At 37.6% G+C, this 24097-nt stretch overlaps 2 protein-coding genes across 3 annotated transcripts; one reads left to right on the top strand and one right to left on the bottom strand.

The window, feature by feature from the left end:
• The first annotated feature begins 1542 nt into the window (after positions 1-1542).
• On the top strand, positions 1543-9460 carry LOC122005991 (ATP-dependent zinc metalloprotease FTSH 5, mitochondrial-like). Of its 2 annotated transcripts, none has more exons than XM_042561283.1 (7): positions 1543-1718; positions 2625-2712; positions 5003-5263; positions 6480-6725; positions 6838-6962; positions 7563-8039; positions 8223-9460. In XM_042561283.1, exons 1-7 carry the CDS (start codon positions 1692-1694, stop codon positions 9153-9155), a joined length of 2157 nt encoding a protein of 718 aa, XP_042417217.1. In that variant the 5' UTR covers positions 1543-1691; the 3' UTR covers positions 9156-9460. The 2 variants fall into 2 exon arrangements, with proteins under 2 accessions (XP_042417217.1, XP_042417216.1); XM_042561282.1 differs by having other exon boundaries at positions 6835-6962.
• Positions 9461-9852: 392 nt separating this feature from the next.
• On the bottom strand, positions 9853-21098 carry LOC122005990 (eukaryotic translation initiation factor 5B-like). Its single transcript, XM_042561281.1, has 11 exons — positions 18649-21098; positions 18428-18535; positions 18233-18333; positions 18032-18122; positions 17708-17818; positions 17555-17620; positions 12947-13006; positions 12287-12844; positions 10854-10973; positions 10650-10769; positions 9853-10406 (listed from the first exon to the last, which is right to left on the bottom strand). The coding sequence occupies exons 1-11, from the start codon at positions 20971-20973 to the stop codon at positions 10341-10343; spliced, it is 3726 nt and encodes a 1241-aa protein (XP_042417215.1). The 5' UTR covers positions 20974-21098; the 3' UTR covers positions 9853-10340.
• Positions 21099-24097: the final 2999 nt, after the last annotated feature.

The raw sequence follows: 24097 nt of genomic DNA, 5'->3' as shown, positions 1-24097 counted from the left end.
TGTTCTATTAATGAAATTATTTTTATAACAGCAATTTATTATTGGAATCACAAAGGGGCATTCCAGTCGGACAAAAGGAAGCCAATATTTGAATCACAAAGGGACATCTTTTTTATTTTTTATTTTTATCAATAGACACTCCGCCCATTAGTTCCTTGTTAAATGATATAGTTCAATATTATTAAATTTTGTTACACATATTAAATTTTAATTGATTGAATGAGGTATACTTAACTTATTTATATAGTATTAACTAAAATGTAACTGCTATAGATGAATTCGACTTATTCACCCGTCTTTGAAAATTTGAATGGTTTAGATTTTTCAATGTCACATTTACGACTTTTCTATTAAAAATAATAATTTAATTTAATATTATATTTATCTTAATAAAAAAATTAAGAAAAATACATTTTTTAATATTGTTAGTTTAAAATATTTATAGAAGTTTCTTTGATGTCTCGAACTTTAAATCACTGATTGTTTCGGTCGTGAAATTATTAATAAAATTTGAAATTATTTTTAGTGTGAATAAAAAAAAGGATATTAATGTAAATTTATTTTAGACTTCATCAAAATTAATTAGTAAAGAGGGAAGATTTTTAATAAAATAGTAAAATATTCATATGATAATAATTATAAAATCGTAACCATTATAATTTTTATATATTTTGTTCAATAATATTTATATTGAAATAACTACAAAACTGTAGATGTTATAGGCTTATAGTATTTGTGACATTTATGATTTTATAATTGCTACATGCACCGGTTCAAAAATGTAAGACGCGTGGTAAAAAATAATTATGTCAAAGTGAAGCGAAGCAAACCACGTGACAAATTATGATTTATAAAAAAACGAGAGCTTCATTGAAAAATTTACAGTTCTTCTAATGATGTAAATGAGTCAAGTCGTTCATGAATTATTCGGAGCTCGATTCGATAAAAATTTATTTGAGCTCGTTTAATGAGGCTCGTTAAGATAAACAAACCAAGCTCAAGCTTTATAATATTCGACTCGTTAACTCGTGAACACGTTTGTTAAGCTCATGAATCAATTTTTAAATAAAAAAATAATAATTTTGATATTAAATTTATAGATTTTAGATTCTACTCATAAAAAATATAGACAAATATATTAAATTTATTTATTAGAATAAAATTATAAATTTTAATCAGAATATTATATATTTTTTTAAAAATATATAATTTAATTTTTAATGAATATTTAAATTTATAATTTATATTTATTAAGCTCGTTTAGGCTCGATAAAAGCTCGAATAAGCTCGTGAGGCATGAATATATTCGTTAAATAAAGCTCGAGCTCGGCTCGATTATAAACGAGTCAAACTCAAACAACTAAGAGTTCGGTTCGGTTCGGCTCGGCTCGATTACACCCTTAGTTCTTTCTGAAATAAATGCTTAAATACTTACTAATAATTATAAATGGACGGCCCTGATCGTTCGAGGACGCAAGAGGCATCACCGAGGAGACCGCATCATCGCTTGCTCTTCTATCACCGCATATACTATTTGTTTTCCTTTTTAATTGTTTACTCCTCTTCGTCTCCATTCGCCCTCCGCCGCCGTCGTCGCTTTCTCTTCCTCCTCCGTCTCACGCGTCTCTTCGCCGGTCGTCGCCTCAGGCGTCTCCTCGACGGCTCCATTGCACCGCCAAATCGAATAGGCCATGGCTTGGAGGCGCGCCCTCACCAAGGTAACATCGATCATGGTTCATTCTGCAGATAGGCTTACACGACTTATCCGAGGGTTGTTCCGGATTTCTTTTGGGGGGCAATTTATCTGTTCGATCCTCTTAGATTCCTTGGGCTTTTGAGTTCCACCATTTTCATCTCATCTTTAGATCGAAGAAATCTGATAATGTTAGGGGATACTTTGTATTTCGGATGTATCCTTCTCTTTGTCGGCGTGGTTTTGGGTTAAGGTGCTTTGTAGTTAAGGCAGTGGACCAACCGTTTCTTGCCTTCCTTTCCTCGTCTGGCTGTCGGAATATCTTTATTCCCTAACTTATGCTATGCTTATTTGGAGGAAGGAAGTAGAAAGGAAATGAAGTGTTTGATGCGAAAGGGGAAAAGAAGATCAAGTATATACTATATATATATTTTTTATTTATCTTATTTTTACTTGGATGAAATCGATAGCAATGAATATAAATTACATTTTAGTGTTCATTTGATGAGGAAAGTTCCTTTCCCCTGGTTTGGGCAGAAATAAATGAGAAATGGAAGGATTAAATTCATTCCTCTACCTTCTTCTAAAGAAACAATAAATTTGGCAATTTTATTTATTTGTTTTTTTTCCTCACCTGCTTCCATGCAAGTAGACACAGCCTTAGATTAACTGGAAGTTTGTCACTAACAGTGTTTGTTAATGTTTCTGTAATATATAATGGTGTTTTATGTTTCCATGTGTAAGTTCTTGAGTGTGATCTGCTGTGTCAACTAGATTATTTGGTTGCTTTGCCTTTGTTGCTTTTGCGATGTTCAGAAGTGTTAAATTTCCTAGCTGACACATCATCTCTAGGTGAATGAGTTTAACTCTTTTTTTTTTTTTTTTCAAAATCAGTTTTTACCCCAACCTTGGTTTGTATTGGTTGAAACAGTTTGGAAGACAACAGTTGTTGGGATGCCCACATTTATATGGCAGAGCTCAAGGCCATTATGCTATGGACAATATTGAAGTTGGTTTGGGTAAGTAGATCACATTTCCTTTTTTAAAGTTCAGGAAAAAAAAAAGGTCTCTTCCTTGAGAGAATTCTTATTTTCTTGATTGTTTACAGTGTTCCTTATTATCTTTAAATTTTGGTTTAAAAATGGTTTGCCATTGAAATAGTTTGATCACTCAAAAGGAATTGTTATTTATTATTTTATTCTCCACATTTTTGTCATTTTCTTACGATTTGTTTCTGTACTTTGGCTATTGATTTGACATTCTTAAGAACCATTTCAGTGTGATTTAATGAGGCCTCGATCATTATTGAATCATGATTTGGGCTGAAGCCTAAGTATGTGGTTTGCATCTGTATGGGTTGACATTTAGTGTGCATGGTTGAATCTTGGTAGAACTCATCTTATAGCCAATTCATTTCTTTTTTCGTTTTCTTTACCCTAGCAATCCCTATATACCAATTCCTAGTCCTTTCATGCCCTCATTGTTCCTTTCTTTCACTTTTCCATCCAAGATACATAAGCACTAGTCTTCCTTTCATGTTTTCCTCTTTCTTTCTCCTTTACTCCTTACCCTTTTATCCTCCTCTCCACTATATCATGCGCGATTGAGGAGAGAATAGGAAACTACACTGTTTACCTTCCACCATTGCAAAATGTTTTCTCATCATCATCTGCGTCTTCAACTTCCCCACTTAAATTTTTATCCAACTCTGGTTTTTACTCTCCAAGTGCTTCCTAAACATAAATATGGTTCTTGATTTGAGCATCTTGTTAGATTGCATCTCTAAGATGAGCCTTCCTTCACCTTTTTCACTACTATTTTAGTTGTCTCTTGGAAATCCTTTTCAGCAAGTGCAAGCTCCATATAGACAAATTTAAATCTTGAATCTTGATTAAGTGTTATAGTTATAAATAATATCAAGTTCAACTTTTTTGGACTTCCCCAATACTTATCCCATTTCTCTTTCATCTTTTTAGCCATTTATTGAAATTCATGTCTAAGAGAATCATTACTTGATCATTCAATTAAATCAGAAGCAACATGACTGATATAATTCAAGTAACAAGTGGAAGATAAAGTTCCTGGCATATTCAAGGTAAGATGATTACAGATTTGAAGCATTTTGACTAAATCTCTATACTGTTCATTCATGTTCAATTGGTTGCCCATCCCCAACTCCAAATACATGTCTCAAAGAAAGGATCTTCTTTGTGAAATCCATCAAAAGTTCATTCATAGCGCTTCAGCCTTTCTAATAAGATTCTGATAAAATTTCATTGTGTTATGGCAGTTCCTCCTTGTGCATTACCCAAGTTTTGTGAAAAAATTTCTGCTTGCTTTAGATCCTCTTTGTTGCGTGGGTTATCTACTTCTTACATCTAAACAAGTGATTCTAAGGGTGCTAGTTCCATAAATTTTGGTACTAGAATTAAAATTTTGATTATAATAATTGCACTTAGCTTTCTTCTCACCATCCTCATCAATTTTGGTGATGAATCCATACACCTGTCCTTCTCTTGATTTCTTTTCTTCTGTTGGTAAGATTCTATCATACCTTGCCTTCATTTGTTAAAAACATGAATGCATGATTTTTGTCGGGGGAAAAATTGATAGGTGTACTTTAAGGTATATGAGAATAATTATTTACCTTATATGTAGTTTTCAACCTTGAATAAAAAAAAATTGAATCTGTTGATGGATAATGGAATTGTGCAAGGCAAGTGGTGGTATAAGAGGAAGAATCGTGGAATAAATAATTTTGTTGGTGAATTAATAAAAAGAAAAATATTTATATAGTTCTACATCTATAGAAATAAAAATATTGCCAATATAAGATAGTAGAGAGTCTTAACATAAAAGAATAAAGTCAAAGCTGTTCATCACATATGGTAATATAGAAATTAGAGAAAAATTTATTTGTTTTTTAGTTATATTTTTTTAGAAAAAAAAAACCATATTTTTTGTTTTTCATGAATGGAAATGTGAAAACATTACAAATTATATTTTGGATTATCTGTCCAAATCAATTTTCAAATTTAAAATTGAATTAAAAAAATTATATAACCAAACTGATCAAAACAAATCAAACTAAAACAGAATTAATAAAAAACCAAATCAAATCATGAAAAGTTCTCATTTTTCTTGTCAAGATCATAATTAAAACAGGAATCAAATCTTCGACAAGGTGGAACAAGAAAAAAAAAAATCAAATTCTTGCTTATACAAATGGAATGCCAGTATGTTACACATGTAAGGTGAATGTACCTATTATTTTATTTTATGTTTCTTATTATTTTCATGTTCTTGCAGGTAACAGACTTGGAAGCTTCCAGGTAAGATTCCAGTCAAGCTATGCTGGTAATTTTGCTGGAAGAATACGAGATGGACATGGAATGACTGATGTAACACTGCTTAAAGAGCTTTATAGAAGTGATCCTGAAAGAGTAATTAGAATTTTTGAAAGTCAGCCATCACTGCACTCAAACTCTTCTGCACTTGCTGAATATGTCAAGGCATTAGTGAAAGTGGATAGGCTGGACCAAAGTACATTGCTGAAAACTCTGGAAAGAGGTAGGAAGAATGACAACATCTAGTTAATATTATCACAGTTATATTTATATCTGATGCAAGAAGAGTTGGTTATAGAATATCAGTCAATGACCAGTTGGCAGCCTCCTTATCAATGAATGCCAGAATCAAGGGAAAGGGGGTCTCATGACCAATCGGGTAGTGCACTTTAATTTTAGTGCATGCAGGACAGCATGTGGAACAAGAGAGGCACTCCTGTGATTAGTTACTCAAATGGCTAATTTCTGTTACTGGATGGCAATGGGCTTCAGATAATGAGCAGCATGAAAGACAGCCTCCTTGGATCTTTGGGCGTTGGATCAAAGAAAATTTAATTGGCAAGGGTGTTGATGTCAGAAAGAGTGGCACAATTAAATTATATCCAAGATCATTACACAATTCAATTTCTTTTTGTTCTGTTGTTTTAGAACTGAAAGAACGAAGGCAGTTTCTAATCCAAAAATGAAGAAAATCAAACCTGCTCTCATTTAATTAAGATCCAATTTTTTAACATTCAAATAAAATAGACTTGAAGGAGCTGAGATTTGGTTAGTTGATTTGATTAGCAGACATCTATTTGTAGGCTCTATGCTTTATTTGCAATGTAAACTACAAAATAACTGAAAAAGATGTCCATAACTCTTCTGCTTTGCTCATTCTTTCATAAACAGTTTATCATTTTCATTAATTTCTTAATGCTAAAGGGTAAAGACACATAATTCAGTGACTGTTATTTAATTTTTTTTTAGGATATGCCATTCTAAACTTCTTGATCTTGGAAAAATTTGTGGTGGCTTGAATCTACTGTTAGCTAGTTCCGTGCAAAATTCTGTTGTTAAGAGGAAAAAATAAGATTACCTCCCAACTGTAAGATATGGCTATAGTACTATCCTGGCGACTATGCATTTGACGTCTGTTAACTATGAGTTGTACATTTGAGTTCCTATTTTTTATTATTATTATTATTATTATTATTTTGCCGTGTTTTTCCAAACACAAGTGATTCTTAAACATTATTAACAGCTAAAATCAGTCAATACTTCTCCATTTCTGAGACAGAATTTTCATCCAAATTTTGTGGCACCTTCTTTACTAGAAGGAATTTCTATATTGGAGTTTTAGAATTTATGTTGGCTTTTCCTTTACTGATCTCATTTCTTTTCTCTTAATGCCTGCTTTACTTGAGTGACTTGAGCTTTATATGCTAATCTTGTATCAGGCATCGCTAACTCAGTGAGGGAGGAGGAGACCTTTACAAACATTAACAGTATCGCTGCATTGGAGAATGTTGGCCAAATAACAAAAGATGGTGTGCTTGGGACTGCAAGTGCACCCATCCACATGGTAACTGCAGAAACCAGCAATTTTAAGGAGCAACTATGGCGTACATTACGAACTCTTGCAGTCTCATTTCTTTTAATATCTGGTGTCGGGGCACTTATTGAGGATAAGGGTATTAGTAAAGGTGCGGCTACTTTAAAATTTAAAAGTTAGTCACTTTGTTATATGGAAGTTGGAGAATGTCATGCTTCAGTTAATTAGATAAAGCATTTGTTTTGGGTCTTAATCCTCAGCAGGACTTGGTCTACATGAAGAAGTCCAACCAACTATGGAGTCTAGTACAAAGTTTAGTGATGTAAAAGGTGTTGATGAGGCCAAAGCTGAATTAGAAGAAATTGTCCATTACCTTCGAGATCCTAAGGTATGTTTGATGGAAATTCAATGCCTTATCTGGAGATCTAGCTGAGTTTTTTATTTCTAGAAAAGTGTTACTTATGTTCTTTGTTTTAAGTATATACGTGTGATGTAGATGTGATTGTGTATGAGGTATTCATTTCATATATATTAGATGTGACAACCAAATCTGCATATGCAATGAGTAAACAGCGATACGGGATTGAATAGAAAGATGAAAGAAAAAGAAAAGAAACATAATAACAGAACAATGAAGAATAAAAAAGACAAATTAATTTTTTTAACCATTATCACCGTGCCTTGGGCATGTGTACAGTATATTAGTCGGCTAAGCTATTAATTTATCATTAATTATTGGACTTGAAGTGCTACCTTTTGATATATCAATGATCGTGAAAGATATGGTCCATACATGCACTCTTGATGTAGTATGTATAAGAAATTTAATCTCTTTTATTTGCCTGCATCATTTAAAAAAATTCTGACATATGTTCTTGTAAATTTCAGTCTCTTTACTATTGCAGTTTATTCATGCATATTACTTTACTCCAAATGAACATAGGTTTGTTTAAAGCATGCTTTGTCTTGTTTATGGTGATTGTATTAGCGTTTCACTCGCCTTGGTGGGAAGCTTCCAAAAGGAGTTTTGCTGGTTGGCCCCCCTGGCACAGGAAAGACAATGTTAGCAAGGGCTATCGCAGGGGAAGCTGGTGTCCCTTTCTTCTCATGCAGTGGAAGCGAGTTTGAAGAAATGTTTGTCGGTGTTGGAGCTAGGAGGGTTAGGGATCTTTTTACTGCAGCAAAGAAAAGTTCTCCTTGCATCATATTCATTGATGAGATTGATGCAATTGGTGGGAGCCGTAACCCGAAGGATCAGCAATACATGAAAATGACATTGAATCAATTACTTGTTGAGCTGGATGGTTTTAAGCAGAACAATGGTATAATTGTCATTGCAGCAACCAATTTCCCAGAATCATTAGACAAAGCACTTGTGAGACCTGGTCGTTTTGACCGTCATATTGTGGTTCCTAATCCAGATGTGGAAGGCCGGAGACAGATTTTGGAATCACACATGTCAAAGGTATTTACACATCTCATGAATGTTGAGTCTTGGCAATATAACTTATTGTGCTTTATACTTTTGAAAATGTCATAAATTCTTGTAAGTGTTCTCTGATCAAAATTTAGCAATATGAAATATTAGCTGGCCTATCCAAGGCAGGCTGGCAGGCATATCTAATTATTTAGCATTATTCTTGTGCAGGTCTTGAAAGCTGATGATGTCGATTTGATGATTATTGCCAGGGGCACACCAGGGTTCTCAGGTGCTGATCTTGCAAATTTGGTTAATGTTGCTGCTCTCAAGGCTGCCATGGATGGTGCAAAGGCTGTTACAATGGCTGATTTAGATTATGCAAAGGACAAAATCATGATGGGCAGCGAGCGAAAATCAGCAGTTATTTCTGAAGAATCCAGGAAACTTACAGCTTACCATGAAGGTGGTCATGCTCTTGTTGCTATCCACACAGATGGCGCCCATCCTGTCCACAAAGCTACAATTGTACCCCGAGGAATGGCTCTTGGCATGGTCGCACAGTTGCCCGAGAAGGACGAGACAAGCGTCTCTAAGAAACAAATGCTGGCAAAGCTTGATGTCTGCATGGGTGGCCGGGTAGCCGAAGAGCTAATATTCGGGGAGAACGAAGTGACTTCTGGGGCATCATCAGATCTGCAGCAAGCAACCAACCTTGCAAGAGCAATGGTCACACAGTACGGAATGAGCAAGGAGGTTGGGTTCGTTTCTCACAACTATGATGACAACGGCAGGAGCATGAGCACCGAAACAAGGCTGCTTATTGAGAAGGAGATCAAGGAGTACCTAGAAAGAGCTCACAATAATGCACAAACTATTTTGACAACCCACAATAAAGAGCTGCATGCCCTTGCCAATGCACTTCTTGAGCACGAAACACTCTCGGGCGCACAGATCAAGAATCTGCTCGCTCGTGTAAATAGCCACCACCAGCAGCAGCAAGAACAACCTCAGATAGTGTCAGCTCCTCCTCAAGTGAATTCCCCAGCAGTGCCTACGACCCCTCCCTCTGCAGCTGCGTCTGCGGCAGCTGCTGCAGCTGCAGCCGCAGCCCAAGCAGCCGCCAAGGCCAAGGGAGTTGCGCAGCCTGCAGTCGGATCCTAGTGTAAAATCTATCAGCCTGTATAATAGTCACTTTATGCTGCTGGTTATTCTATCTCAGGAACCGATGTAGTTCATTATAAGTAAGATCTGCAGAGGGGCACAAGGGTAGAAATCAACGGAACTAAAATTTAAATGCTTTGAGATTTTTCAAATAGCATCTTTGGCTGCTATATCCTTTCTCTTTACTACAAAGAGGGTAGGTAGGATTGTTGATTTTAACACCAGAAGTACCACTATATTAATTTGCTTTTGTACTTGGAGCTTGTAGCAATCTCTCACAAGAATATAAATAAAATAAAATAAAATTCGGCAAGCACTTTTGAATGTAGTCGCACTCCGTGTGATATGTATCCATATTCTACCGCTGCGAGTGAAACAAGCATGAATTTCGATATGATGGTTGCATAAGTCGAAACGGCTATCTATTTTTATATAACAGATTTGATCCTTTGTTAAAAATCGCTCCTTGGCACCCAACTAATTCTAGAAATAGACAGCATTCTAAGATTCAATTAAATTATGCCCAGGCTGTGTTTATTTTTCTTGATGGTTATTCATGTTCAGATTGCCTTTCTGTTTATAAGTTCTTTACATTTAACAAATAAAAGAAATAACTCGTGCCTTGCTTTTCTTTAAAAAAAAAGGATAAACACAAATGGTGATGCACAGGAAATCAGTTAAGGACAAACCTCGGATATGAAGTAGCAAGAATTGCCCGGAAACCATGATTCAACTAGGCTGGCTGTTCAGGAAACGACGCTAATCAAATTTTGTGATACACTGAACTCAAAGAATCCTTTTCCTATACCCGGGGCCTCAAACATAGTACGTTATTACAAATAAACACTTTGATCCCTTGCATGGATGACCAAAACAAAACAGAAGTCATTTCTACCATGATCTCGCTGCACATCATCAGCTCAGAAGGAAACCCAGACGGCAATACCACAAATGACAACACTATCAAACCACAAACAATCTTAGCAATACCCAGAATTTGCATGAAATATGCAGCTATAATTTTTTTTCCTCGAGCAGTAATAATATTTTTCCCCATTAACTTGAAATCGTGCACTCGCCACTGATTGTTCATCTCTTCTCTTTTCGTTCACCAATCTGGATGGTGCATTCTGATCTGACCATCAGGCCACACAGCTCACAGATATAGATATAGTCAAGTTTCCTTCAGGGTATCTTGAAAATTGTCTTTAACCTTACCACAAGCCTCCACTCGTCATTTGACAAATCATCCTACGAGATCAAATTCAGTTTGTTAGTAAACATACAAAAAGGAAAATGGATGACTCATTCATTGCACGGGCACAATCTCATAGATTACTCATCTGCTTATACGGATGAGATCCAGCTATAACTACGCAAGGTAAACCTCATGCGGCAAATATCTTACATTAAAATGAACACGACAATCCTATCCAGAGTTTGCATTCAAAATACTCCAACACGAGAACAAAAATACTCAAATCTTTTTCTTACCCTATAATTTGCTTTCAATATGTCAATTGATTTCCTTGAGATATGACTGACAAGCTCATCATCAATATCAAAATGCCTCCCATACATTTTCTGCTGCTCTTCAGTGCTGGTGCCAACCATCTGTTTAAACAGCAGAAAACTGATAAGTTAAAATTAAAAGAAGTAACCTTGGAACAAAGCTAAAGTAGGAAATGCCCTAGATACCTTTATAGCGACCTTCTGTCCTTTTGTCGCAACATCTACGTGCTTGTGATTAATCTCAATCGATGCAATTCTCCCTATGTCTATGAATTCTCTTGAAGGTATACAAATTGGTGTTCCTACCTGAAATTGATACCACACTGTCACACTGCATGTTCAACAAGCACTTGCTAGCTAAAAGAAAGGAACAACTGTTTCATTAGAAATTAACGTCAAGGCTTGCAAGATTGATCTGTGAGTTGCAAGATTATCACATCTAAACACCACGATGGTGGTGGGCTTCCGATACAAAGCATATTCGTCTAGCAAACTAAATTTCCTTCCAGAATGTAATTCCATTAATACCAAAGTTTTTAGAGTCGCTGGTGTTTACAAAAGTTCTGAGGGCATCAGTTTCCTATAGCCCCATGAGTGTGTTGCACACATGGTATGCAATTGGAAGATTGCATGACAAACATTCATATGATGGGATATATGCGTTACATATACATTCTTTATTCAAAATTAATATACATAAAGATATAAACAGTCCAAAAAGACAATTTTTGTAGATCTAAATATTTGCTCATGTCATTCTTATTGAAGATTATTTTAATTTAAATAACAATTACAGAACTATAGTTATAGGTTCTTATGAATTTAATCGACTATTAGATACTTTTAAGTAGTTTACATCTCACGGATTATACTTTGTTGATAACAAAAATGCACATGGGACTAACTTTATATCATCTAGTAATAAAAAATGCATGCTTAGTTTCTTCGGAAAAAATTAACAATAAATGGAAGGTAAAATCATTAATATTTTTATAGAAAAGAGTTTCAAGAAAATATTGTCATTGTTAAAATCATTATTGACTCCCATTGCCCAATGAACCTCCATACTCTCCATTTAAATCCGAGTTCAGTTCAAGGTACAGATGGAATTGGAGTTCCAAGATTGAAAAGAGACTATTAACTCCCCAAGGCTTCTATGACTAAATTATAGTTTCAAATTTTCAGTCACTTTCTCGCATTTTCTTATCTTCTATAACCAAGGAATCCTTATCATTTTATCAAAATCACATATGTCCATTTAACTAAAATATAAACTAGAATATTTGACTTCTGCAAATATACCTTATTTATTAAAACACTAATTCAATCATTCTATAATATCAGCTTGCTAATTAAATATTTCAATAGTACACGGCCTCGTATGCTCCATGTAATCCACATTCAACTGCATTATGTGAGTACCTTTAATTGCATATATAACCTGACAGCATAATGGCACCAAATATGCAGTACCATGAGGCACATTAATGCGTAAGCATATGGTGATATTACTTTTTAAAACAGAAGCTAGAATTAGAAAAGGGTGATGATCCTTGGAAGATTTAACACTGAAAAAACAATCCAATATAAATGAGGAAATGAATTTCAAATTATATTACCTTAAGGATTCCTTCAAGAACATCCACGCCCAGAACAATGGGATCTTTCTTGTTGAAAACACAGTTTGGCATGATCTTTAGAACACAAGGAAATACTGCCTCTTCAGCACTTTCCTTCTTCTTTTCTTCCCTTAGATTATCAATATAAGCCTTGAACTGATCAAACAGATGATATATAATGTCTGCAACAAATATTCTAACACCAGTCTCCTCTGCAAGCTCTCGAGCATCAGCCATCACTTTAACATCAAAAGCTAAAATGGTTGCATATTCTTTCTTCCTCTCAAGCATGACACTGGCCTTCATGACATCCTTCTTGTGTACTGGACCTATGCTAAAATCACAGAAAGGAATGTTCACATCTGAGCTTCTCAAAAATTCTGTAAGTGCCTCCAATGACCCAAGGGTTGATGCTTGTACATAAACACCTTCCCCACTCTTGTCTATCCGGCTCATAACCTTTTCCACATCCTGCATTACAATTTCCTTCAATTCTTCCAAATCATCATCAGCTTTTAGCACATACAGGGATGTGCCTGCAATGGCATGTTCAAGGCCCTGTAACCCAGACAAAGTAGCTTAAGTAAATAAAAGAATTTTAAAGAGTGGAGGTTTGCAGAGGCATACAGATTGCACTACAAATCTACAATCCAGATATACCTGTGCAGAAATCTTCACACCTTGGGCTGCTTTAATCTCTTTGTGATGCAAGTACGAGCCCTGAGAAAACATAAAACAGCCAGGCATTAAACAAGTAGGCAGTCAACACATGGAATTCAAATGATACCTATGACTGCTGTATTTTCCATGCAAGAATCATAATCATAATTAATGCCAATAACTAGAATGTTTTAGGTTTTCCCACCATATAAAAGGAAAAGTCAAGTATCAACTGATCACATTTTCAATTATGCTAAAAATTTTAAAGAAATATAAAAAATAGATTTGCTCATGATTCATAAATGTTTTACACAAGGTTTAAAATTTCGACCCGTGCCGAGGTTTCGGTCTCAGACTGGAACGATACGGTTTCGGTATCGTATCGTGCCGTGCCGATACAGTTTCGATATTTTTTATTTATCTATAGTAATTATAAGATAAATATGTCTATGGTATATATAAAAATAAGTTGTATATTGATTTATTATAAGTTCTCAATTATTGAATAATTTAATATTGTTAGAAAAAATAATTAAAAATAAATTTATTTAAATAGAATTGATATAATAATAATTCAAATTAAAATGGAAGTATCTATAATAATAATAACAATAATAATAATAATAATATTATTATTATTAAATAAATAAAATAACTATTTATTCATTTAATTAATTAATAATTAAATAATATATATTTTAAATAATAAAAAATTTTAAAAAAATAAAAAAATCAGAATATAAATATAATTTATTAGAATTTTTAAAAAAAATTTAGAATTTTTTTTTAAAATTAAATGAAATTTAAAATAATAAAAAATATATTAGAATATAAATAAGAATTATTATATTTTTTTAATTTTTAAATAAAATTTAAAACATTATTTTTTCAGAATATTAATCAATAAAATTTATTTAATTTATTTTAATTTTAAATATATTTTTTATATATTTTATTAGGATAATTTAATTAGGTTTGTAAAAACCTCTTCGGAATATCACAACTCCTCCTTAGGAATTGTTTAAATTTATTAAATAAAGTAAATAATTATTTTTTTAAAAAAAAAAAAAAAAAAGGGCGTACGCGAGATCGCCCGCGATCATCGCGGGCGATCCCGCGGGAGGTGTCCAGCGGCGCCGGAAGCGTCCCCGGACGCGCCGGAAGCGTCTGGAAAGGTAGCCGGACGCTTTCGGCGACACCATCGGCGCCGCAGAAGGCGTCGCGCGCGACGCCTTCTGTGCCGAAGGCGTCGCGCACGACGCCTTCGGTGCCGAAGTCGTCGCGGGACGCCGCCGGTGGCGTCCCGCGTCTCCTCCGGCGCCGCCGAGACGGGAGGTGCTCCTGTGCCGGTTTCGGCCGCCCGGCGGAACGGTAAAAACCGTCCGTGCCGGGCGGCACAGAACGGTATTTTATACACTGGTTTTACATAACAATGACATCCTAAACATCATTGCAGATCATAAACTTTAGGTAAGAAACAAATTATGCTGCATTTCAGAATGAACAGTAAATCACAATCCATCTAAAAGTCCAGACAAAAAAGTGTAAGGCAAAAGAATTCAGTTTGTAACAGAAGAATTTGCAGATTTAACTCAATGCTTCAAATAACATTTTAATAGTTGAGAAAACCAATGGCCTCTAATCTTCCATATAGCAACTCATTGCCAACGTTTCATATGAAAAACATTGTCTAACAAAGAAAATTTACATTAAAGTATCATCATGGAACTAGTTAGTTTGCCCAGATGAAAAAAATTGTAAGGTGAAAAATTAAGTCAGTTTGTAACAAAAGAATTTACAGATTTAACTCAATGCTTCAAATAAAATTTTAACAGTTAAGCATCCACCTCTAATCCTCCATATAACAATTCATTGTCCAACATTTCATATAAAAGACATTGCTTAACAATGAAAATTTAGATCAAAACATCATCATGGCAACTTCAGTCAGTTTGCCTAAAAAGAACTACTGACCATCTATATCACCATTCTACTGAATAAGACCGTTCATGATCCAACAAAATTAATAGAATCATGAGAACTGTATTCCTATTTTCTTATTAGCAAACAAAAATAATACTAACCACTCCAACCAAAGCTCACTACAACCTATTCTAATCAAATATAATTTGTCTAGATCAGAATCCGAAACACATCAGATAACCTAAGCACCAGGAACCAATAGAAGCACCTAATCTGCGAGCTCCAAATGCTCTCAGATAAATTAAAACAATATTGATCCTACTGATCAGTTGGAGCAGGACCCACCAATGCATGGTCTTGAACCTAGGTTGCCCAAGAATCCATTTCTGATCATGTAAGCCATCTTTTCAACAATAAGCAATTTCAAATATGATCAACAACTGAAATGGCAACCAAAAACGAATTACTCAATTTGACTTCAAGCTAACATGGTGAAAAAAATCCTGAAACAAAAAATCACATTCAAATCCCAGAAACATGGTATTCATAGAAATCAACTTAACTTAAAAACCAAAAAATTGTGGAATTACATCTGGAAGATAGATCTTGAATTTGGTATAATAATCAAACACAAATGTTTAATGTAACTCCAAATTTTAGAGTCAGTGGGAAAATCCTAGGCATCAACACTGAACTCCTGTATTTATTTAGAGACACAATTGAGAAAATAACTGTTAATTTAAAATAACTTGAAACCAAGAATCAAAAGTCTGAAAACACAAAACTAAAAACTACTTCTCTACTCTTCAAATTCATGGCCAATTAACAATACAATATTTTGTCAATTGATGAGCAGTAAAGAGAGATATCCAGTGTCCATGATCCCTTTACCATGAGAATTACTTCTGAGTTTATTTCCCATGACATGTAAAAGTAAACCTTGATCATACACAATCCATGTAAATTTCAAATTGAGCAGTGGAAATGTTTAACCAAATTAATGGCTCCTATCAACCAAATACAACCATGAATTGTTGTTTATTACAAGGTTTAAAATTTCTATCCGTGCTGAGGTTTCGATCTCAGACCGGAACGATATGGCTTCAGTATCGTGCCGTGTCAATACGATTTCGGTATTTTTTTATTTATATATAGTAATTATAAGATAAATATATTTATCTTGTATATAAAAATAAGTTTATTGATTTTTTGTAAGTTCTCAATTATTGAACAACTTACTATTGTTAGAAAAAATAATAAATATAGTTTTCTTTAAAAAAAATTAATCTATCAATAACTTGAATTAAAATTGATCTATCTATAATAATAAGTATATAAATTAATATAAAGATATTACTTTATATATAATAATTATATAAATTAAATATTTATTCATTTAACTCATTATTAATTAAATAATATATATTTTAAATATTAAAAAATATCAAGTAAAAAAACAAAATAATAAAAAAAAATCAGAATATAAATGTAATTTATTAGAATTAAAAAAAAAAATGAAATTTAAAATAATAAAAAATATATATATTAGTATATAAATCAGAATTATTAGATTTTTAAAAATTTTAAATTTTTAAATGAAATTTAGAACATTTAAAAACAAATTTTCAGAATATTAATTAATAAAATGTATTTTAAGTTTAAATATATTTTTTATATGTTTTATTAGGATAATTTAATTAAGATTTATAAAAGTCTGTTCAAAATATCACATATATCCTAAAAATTGTTTAAGTTAATTAAATAGAAAATTTAATTTTGATCGGAAAAGAAACGCTGAGGAGGGCGGGGGGTCTGGACTTTTCTAGCAATGCTTTCAATACAAGAGACGCCCCACAACGCCTTCGATGCGGCAGGAAGCGTCCTGCGACGCTTTTGGCTCCGAAGGCGTTGCGGTATGCTTCTGGCGCCGTCGGAGACGTCTCGCAACTCCTCTAGCGCCACCTGTGATGCATCCGAGATGGGGATGCCTCCGGTGCTGATTTCGCCTGCCCGGCGGAATAGTAAAAACTGTTCGTGCCGGGCGGCACAGAACGACATTTCATTCGCTGGTTTATTATTCATCAACATGAACCAGAAATCATGGATAAAAACACCAATTTTATATTTCTTCTATAAGGTAGTTTGCCATTTTGTTGCTAGTAGACTACATTTAACAGTTTAAGCAGACATTTACCTTTATGCATATTGATTGTGATCAATCTACTTGTAGTTATCTAATCCAAAATTTTGTATCTTACAGAATTGGAACAGTTCAGATTATGTGACTAACCTTGCATACATTCTATTTATACTTTACCTTAGTTGCTACAGAAGAATCATACACAGTGATTCGGCATTACTTTTGAATCTACTCGTGATGTTTCTAAGAAGAGCTGGAATGAGCAGAAAATAGTTCAAGTCACACGAAAGCTACCAAATTACATGTTTAATAACTTTTTTGGATGTCGGACACTAGAGACAAGACATATAAGTAATTCTACAATTTCTTGTTTATTCTATGATGTTAGATATTGTAAGCATGGCCAACCTATCTTTATTCACTTGGGGTCTCATACACTAAACCAGCAAAAATATGGTATCTATTGAGTTTTACTTATCAAGCCATATCCTCTGGATCACATACACTAAACCAGCAAAAATATCACAACCAAGTCATCAACTCACCTTCACTCGGAGCTCCTTCATGGGGTGGGGAGTCAGCAAAGCTCTAATGCTGGTCACAATGGGGCCCTGAGTGTAAAATTAGTTGCAATCAGATTTTCAGAAGAGAAAACAGAAGGAAATGAGCCAACTAGAGGCGAAAAAAAAAATGAATACCTGCATTCCACAAACAACTATCTGATCACCCTCATGAAGAACACCATTCACTAGTACAACATCTATGGTTGTCCCTAAACCTTCAATCACTTTAACCTCCAACACCGTACACTGAAATATATATCAAGAACAAGGCCATGTCAATCTAACATTTACAAACAAAATACAATGAATATGTATTCGTTCAGAAATTCATGGCTTTATATTATTCAAATGGCATTACAAGAGTAACATCAAAAGTGTGTATCTGACATGACGAAGAAAGAAATAATATAGGATAGAGTGCATAAACAGTCCAATGCAGAATAAGTACTCCTAACAAACCTGAACTTCATCAACAAAAGTAAGTTTATCTTCCATTGTTTTTTGTGCCCATTGCACCAACAATAAGAGTAGATCTGGTATGCCTTCACCACTGGCAATATATACATAAATATTTAACATTAATTATGCATCATAAAATTCTTTCATAAAAAATCAAACAAGGTATTTACGAAGAACTTTCTCGTGCAATGTAGATGTTACCTGATTGCACTTGTTGGAACTATGTTGAATGTTTCACCCATTTCTCTATTCTTGTAGTACAGAGCTGTGTTCAAGCCCTGCTCTTTGAATTGGGTAATGATCTAGCAAAAAGAGGAAATAAAATATTGAGACAAAATAAATTATAACAAAAAGATAGCAGAGCAAAGCATTCATGGTAGCACACACAGTATTCACCTGAGTAAGCCTCATATCAAATTCATTCTTCACATCGTTAGACTGTTGTTTGATTGCCTTAATAATGGGTGCATTTGGGAATGATTTCCAACCATACAGTCGATCCACCTTGGAGATTAGAAAAATACATATATATTTGTAAATTGTAAGTAATTTACAAGAAATAAATTTAGTACGTAAAAACTACAATTATCAGTGTTAGTAAAACCATAAATATTCACCTTATTTAGTGCAACAATAAACTCTGTGTCCCGACTTTTTAAAAGGTTAAGTGATTCAATAGTTTGCTGCTCAAGCCCATGCATAATATCCACAACCACTATAGCAATATCACACAGGCTTGAACCTCTAGACCGCAGATTGGAGAAGGACTCATGCCCTGGGGTATCAATGACAAGCAAACCTGGAACCTTTAGTGTTGCATCAGCCTTTAACTCTTTTGTCCTTTCCCTTATATTTTCTGTTGGAAAATATGTAGCCCCAATCTGCTGGGTGATACCACCAGCTTCTCCCTCTTGTACATTGGTGCGTCGGATGCAATCTAAGAGCTTGGTCTTCCCAGTATCTACATGCCCAAGAATGCAACAAATCGGTGAGCGGAGATCAGGACCACTTGTTTTGGATTTATCCTCCACATCAGTTGACTCTGGCTTCTTAAAAGATTCTTTTCCCCCTTTAATATTCTTAACCGATTCCCTTTCACCTTCAACCCCTTTGTTAGCCTCAATAGTCTTTGTAGTTTTCTGGGGAGCCACCACCTTTTTTACAGTAAGCTTTGAAGGTGCCTCTAAATCTGCTTGAAGTTCCAAAGACGAGGTTACCACCCGTTCAGAAGTTCCCTTAACTACAGATTTTGTTGTGGCTTCCTGATCCTCTTCAGCAAAAGGGCTTGCAGAAGGCAATGTCACATCAAGATCATCCCAACTCTTTGCATCCCATTCTTCGTCATCTTCATCCTCATCCAAAGCTTTAACATCTTCTGTTCCCTGATCTCCTTCATCTTTGTCTTCAGCATCCCCAGCTTGAGATTTTGAGTCCTCTTCAACTATAGCATCTTCCACAACTTGCAGTATGCCAGGTTCATCTGCTTCATTCTCATTCTCCATCATCTTGTCTGTTTCAGAAACCTTATGTTGAGCCTGCTTCGCCTTCTTTGTATCATACCTGGGTCTCTTTTTTATCTCTGGAACAGCATCACCACTTGGAATCTCATTCTGAGAAAGGAATTGTTTCCTCATTGCCTCTAGCCTTCTCTGCTCATCCTTTTGTTTAGCCGTCAAAAGTTTGCCCTCCTGTTTCTTCTTCAGCAACTTCTCCTTTTCCCTTTCCTTCTTTCTCCTTTTTGCCTCCTCCGCTTGTCTCTCCAATTCCTCTAGCCGCTTCCTCTCTTCCTCCTCCTTCCTAAGCCTCTCCTCCTCTTCCCTTTTCTTCCTCTCTTCTGCCTCCTTCCTCCTCACCAGTGCTTCCTGCATCTCCCTCACATGTTTGGGCAACTTCTTGTCAGGAACCTTTCCCTTTGCTTCATCCTTCTTCTCGTCCTTAACAGTAACAACAGATGGTGTCGCAGCAGCAGCAGCAGCTGCAGCTTTCTTCTCTTTCTCCTTCTCTTTCTTCTTCTTCTTCTTCTTAGCAGCCGCTGACTCGCCTTCAACCTCCCCGTCTTTATCCGCAGCCTCTGGCTGCTCTACAGGAGCTGGAGTTGATTCCTCCACCACCTCAGGAGATGGTGCCGGAGCTGCCACACTTGGTTGCGCTGGTGGCGGGCCATCCCCAAGTTCAGCGAGAATCTTATCTAAGTCTTCCTCCTCCTGGGCAGTTCTTCCACTCTTCTTTTTCTTTTTCTTCTGCTGCTTCTTTGAGGCAACTTCCTCAACTTCATTCCCTGGATTGTTTGATTCGAATTCAGGATCATTGATTTCCTCACCACCATCTTCAACTAATGCAGGAGGTAATGCTTGGGTCGGAGCAGACGCAGGGGCTTCACCCAGCTCAAGCAGGAGTTTTTCTAAGTCCTCCTCCTCTTGGGCAGTCCGTCCACCCTTTTTCTTTTTCTTCTTCTGTTGCTTCCTTGAACCTACATCCTGCAAATTTCCCTGACGACTCGGTTCCACGTCAAAATCCCTGCTTTCATCCACCTCATCCTCCGCATAGCGATCAACCTCAGGTTCGGTCTTCGATCTCGCGTTCTCTTCTGGCTCCTCATCATCCGCCTCATCCCCAAATGAGTTAAGGGATGCAAACCCACTCCCAGCGATATTACCCTTCTTAGATTTAGAGGATTTCTTCTTACCGGAGAAGACTAGGGGGGCCACATCACCTTCGTCCTCTTGATGAGGAACGACGTCAGCCGCAGCAGCAAGCACATCCGGGGGATCATCAGCGACGGCGGCGTTTCCCTGGTTCTTTCCTCCCTTCTTACTCTTCTTCGATCCCGCAGCGGGGCGGCTTTCTACCTCTGCTCCATGACTCGCTGGCAGTGACTGCTCCGGTTCCTCCGGCAAGGAGTACTCGTCGTCGTTGATGTTAAAGTTCTTCTTCCGACCCATCACTCTCCTCAATGGAATTCTTCCAATTCATACACGGCGAACAAAGACAGCGAGGTAGAGTTTCGAGAGCGAGATCGGCTTCGGTTCGGGAACCCTAACGCTAAAAATAGTATTCAGTATACAAATCAACACGCGTAGCTTTTATCGATCCCCGTAGTCGATATAGTTTTTCAAAACAATCCCTCTCGAAGTCTTTGTTCAGTGTTTACTCCACCAGAAAGAAAGGAAAAAAAGGGAAGAGTTGGTAAAGAAAAGGAAATGAAAGAATTAAAAATACAATCGATAATTTATCAAAAGATGCATTCAGCTTGTTGAATTTATCAAAAACGTATTATACTTTGTTAATTATCAAAAAAAACTATACTAATTTAATTGATTTTTCCATTATACTTTGCCAAATACATATGATCCTGTCCGAATGTTGAATCAACAGATGCTGGGTACGTGGTGTCGCTGATGTGGATCTTCGGGCAGTCGGACGGCGTTCCGGAGAATCTTGCAAAGAAGTCGGGCCGGGAAGGGATTCCCGGCGGCGACCCTCCGATGCTCAAGTCAGGTAAGCAAGTGGTAAAGAAAGTGGCTCCAAGCTTGTAGAACGCGTACCTCCGGCGAAGTCTGCGGCTCTTTATATAGAGCAGTGAGAGAGCTTCTACACGCCCACCGAGGGGCGTACGTGTCCGCAGCCCCTACCTCGGTATGGGTTTGTCAGAAAGCTTACCTGGCGCCATACTGCAACAGTCTCATCGCGCCTTCGATGGGACAACAGGACATCCCGTTGTCAGACTAGGAGTATGGCCTAGCCATACGACTTGACGGCTGTCAGCAGATGTCTCGTCCCTATTTACCCACCGCTGGCCAGGACGTCCGGCCGGCCGGCTAGACGAAGAGCGCCGTTCGGACGGACCTAAATCCCTGCGCCGGCCGGGCAGCGCGCCCATTACATCCTGTCTTCTCTTAGACTTCCGCTCGGCCATTATTTACTGTTTCATTGAGCGTCGGAACCCCGATCCCTGTCGGGGCGCCTTTTACTATCAGATGTTTACTGGAAAACCGATCGGCTTGCCCTTTTCTCATGAGTCCGGTCAGCTCACCCTTCTTCGACGGACCACCTGGCCTTTTGACCACCACGTGGCGTTGACTTCTCGTTAGGGGGTCCCGGGCTTTTACCACCGGATCACTTGCCTTCCCCTCGAGTCTAGTCGAGGGAGGCGAAGTCCGACTGACTGGACTGCCGATCCGCCTGAATGACGGCCGTTATACTAGTCCGCTCGGCTGGGCGTATAGATTCACATCCGGTCGGCCATGTCTTGCTCGCGCCTTGTATTCCTTTGAAATTCATATCAAATCCTTTCCCCTACTGCCAGTCACGTGCTCTACGTACAGTAAGGTGTGCTCATTAACTGCAACCTCTGCTAGGCTGACGCGTGGCAATCCTGCTCTTGTCAGCGTATGACGGTGGCGTCACCTCCGATGGGACATCCGCCGTTTGAAATGGATGGCTAGATGATGACCTCGTTCTTCGTGACCTGAATCGGACGGTCACAGCCGTTCGACGCTATCGATATAAATCCCGCGGCCAATTTTCCCAGCCGCCTTCTTGTTTCATCGACTCCGCCTTCACGCTGCTTCCTCTGCTCCGGCGATCTTCCTTCCCTGCCTGTTTGGTGCGCTTACCATCTTCCTTCTTTCCTCGATTTTTCTAACACCAGTAAGCCTTCCTTTTCAACTCCCCGCCTCCTGTATTGCTTTCTTTTTCATTCTGTCGGCATTTTCCTCTAGTTTTTCTGTCCATATCTCTTCTGTTCCGACCATGGCGAGTACTTCTACGCCTATAGCCGGCGCTCCTGGTCTCTGGTATACGACTATGGAGAGCCGGCTCGATGAAGAAGACGCAATACGTCTTATTCGAACTTATGAAATTCCGGCCGACCACGAAATAGTTGTTGCCACCCCTTCCGATCGGCCTAATGATCCGCCGGCCGGCACTATTTGCTTGTTCCGTGATCAATTTTTGGCCGGACTGCGCTTTCCTCCACATCCGTTCATCATCCAAATATGCAACCACTTTCGCCTCCCGCTCGGACAATTAGTCCCGAACTCCATTAGGTTGCTGAGCGGAGTGATAGTCCTCTTCAAGTTGAATGATATCCCCTTGGACCCCCAAATTTTCCACTATTTCTTCTACCCAAAACAATCCGAATGGGGGACCTTCATATTTCAATCTAGGTCGGGCTTCGTACTATTTACCAACATGCCGAGCTCCAATAAGCATTGGAAGGAGCATTTCTTTTTCATGCGTCTCCCCGAACGGCCGGCCTTCCGAACGAAGTGGCAAACGGCAGTGCCGAATCAGCCGGGTCTTGGCAAATTCAAGAGTCATCCGGCGTATCTCCATGCGGCCAACCAGCTGGTCGGCCAACGTTACAATATTGACAAGTTGCTCCTCCCTGGAGTAATGTATATATTTGGCTTGTCCCCCATCCGAGCCGATCTGCCTTGTAGCATGAGTAAGCGATTCTTATCTCCCCTTTTCTTTTTGTTCTAACTGATTTATTTTTTGTTTCTGCAACTGAAGTTATGTGGCGTGCAAAGGCGACCGAGAAGCTCAAATTGAAAGCCGCTCAGATTGAGGGGGTGAAGAACAAGGAAGTCGCCGAGCGGGGCCTTGATCCAGTCGATTCGACCGGCGAATCGGGCGAGGGGACTCAGGATGCCCCTGAAGCCTTAGCAGCTACTACCTCCCATGACGAGGCAGCGGGCGGCACAGGACCTTCTACCCAAGACGAGGTGGAGGGTCGTTCGGCCGATGATGTTCCACTAGTCACTCGGAAGCGCCGACGACCGGAATCCGCGTCTGTCTCAAATCCACTTGATGAGCCACATGCCGAGCGGGGCGCGGATGCTTCGGTGTTGTCCGGGAGGGTTTCCTTAGAGAGTACCCCGACCCCACATGGCTCTCCGAGGGCAGGCTCTGAGGTGCCGCCGTCCAGCCCTTCAAGAACTTTGCGTCGTATCAGGCGTTTGGGCGAACTTCCTTCCTCGTCCACCGGTGAGCCATCCGGTAAGGCCGATGCTTCTCAGGGCGAGCCGAGCGGCCCGAATTTAATTAAAACCGTCCTGCGCC

The sequence above is a fragment of the Zingiber officinale genome, chromosome 7B (assembly GCF_018446385.1).
Source record: "Zingiber officinale cultivar Zhangliang chromosome 7B, Zo_v1.1, whole genome shotgun sequence".
Classification (NCBI taxonomy): Eukaryota; Viridiplantae; Streptophyta; class Magnoliopsida; order Zingiberales; family Zingiberaceae; genus Zingiber; species Zingiber officinale.
The sequence above is the reverse complement of the archived record's forward strand: the minus strand, read 5'-3'. Positions and strand labels throughout refer to the sequence as shown.

Coding starts and splice junctions, on each gene's coding strand:
- LOC122005990 (XM_042561281.1), bottom strand. CDS start 20,973: ATGGGTCGGAAGAAGAACTTTAACATCAACGACGACGAGTACTCCTTG. Junction 17,819..18,031: donor CTTTTGTTGATGAAGTTCAG/GTTTGTTAGGAG, acceptor TATATATTTCAG/TGTACGGTGTTGGAGGTTAA. Junction 13,007..17,554: donor TGAAGGAGCTCCGAGTGAAG/GTGAGTTGATGA, acceptor ATGTTTTCTCAG/GGCTCGTACTTGCATCACAA.
- LOC122005991 (XM_042561282.1), top strand. CDS start 1,692: ATGGCTTGGAGGCGCGCCCTCACCAAG. Junction 2,713..5,002: donor CAATATTGAAGTTGGTTTGG/GTAAGTAGATCA, acceptor ATGTTCTTGCAG/GTAACAGACTTGGAAGCTTC. Junction 5,264..6,479: donor GCTGAAAACTCTGGAAAGAG/GTAGGAAGAATG, acceptor ATCTTGTATCAG/GCATCGCTAACTCAGTGAGG.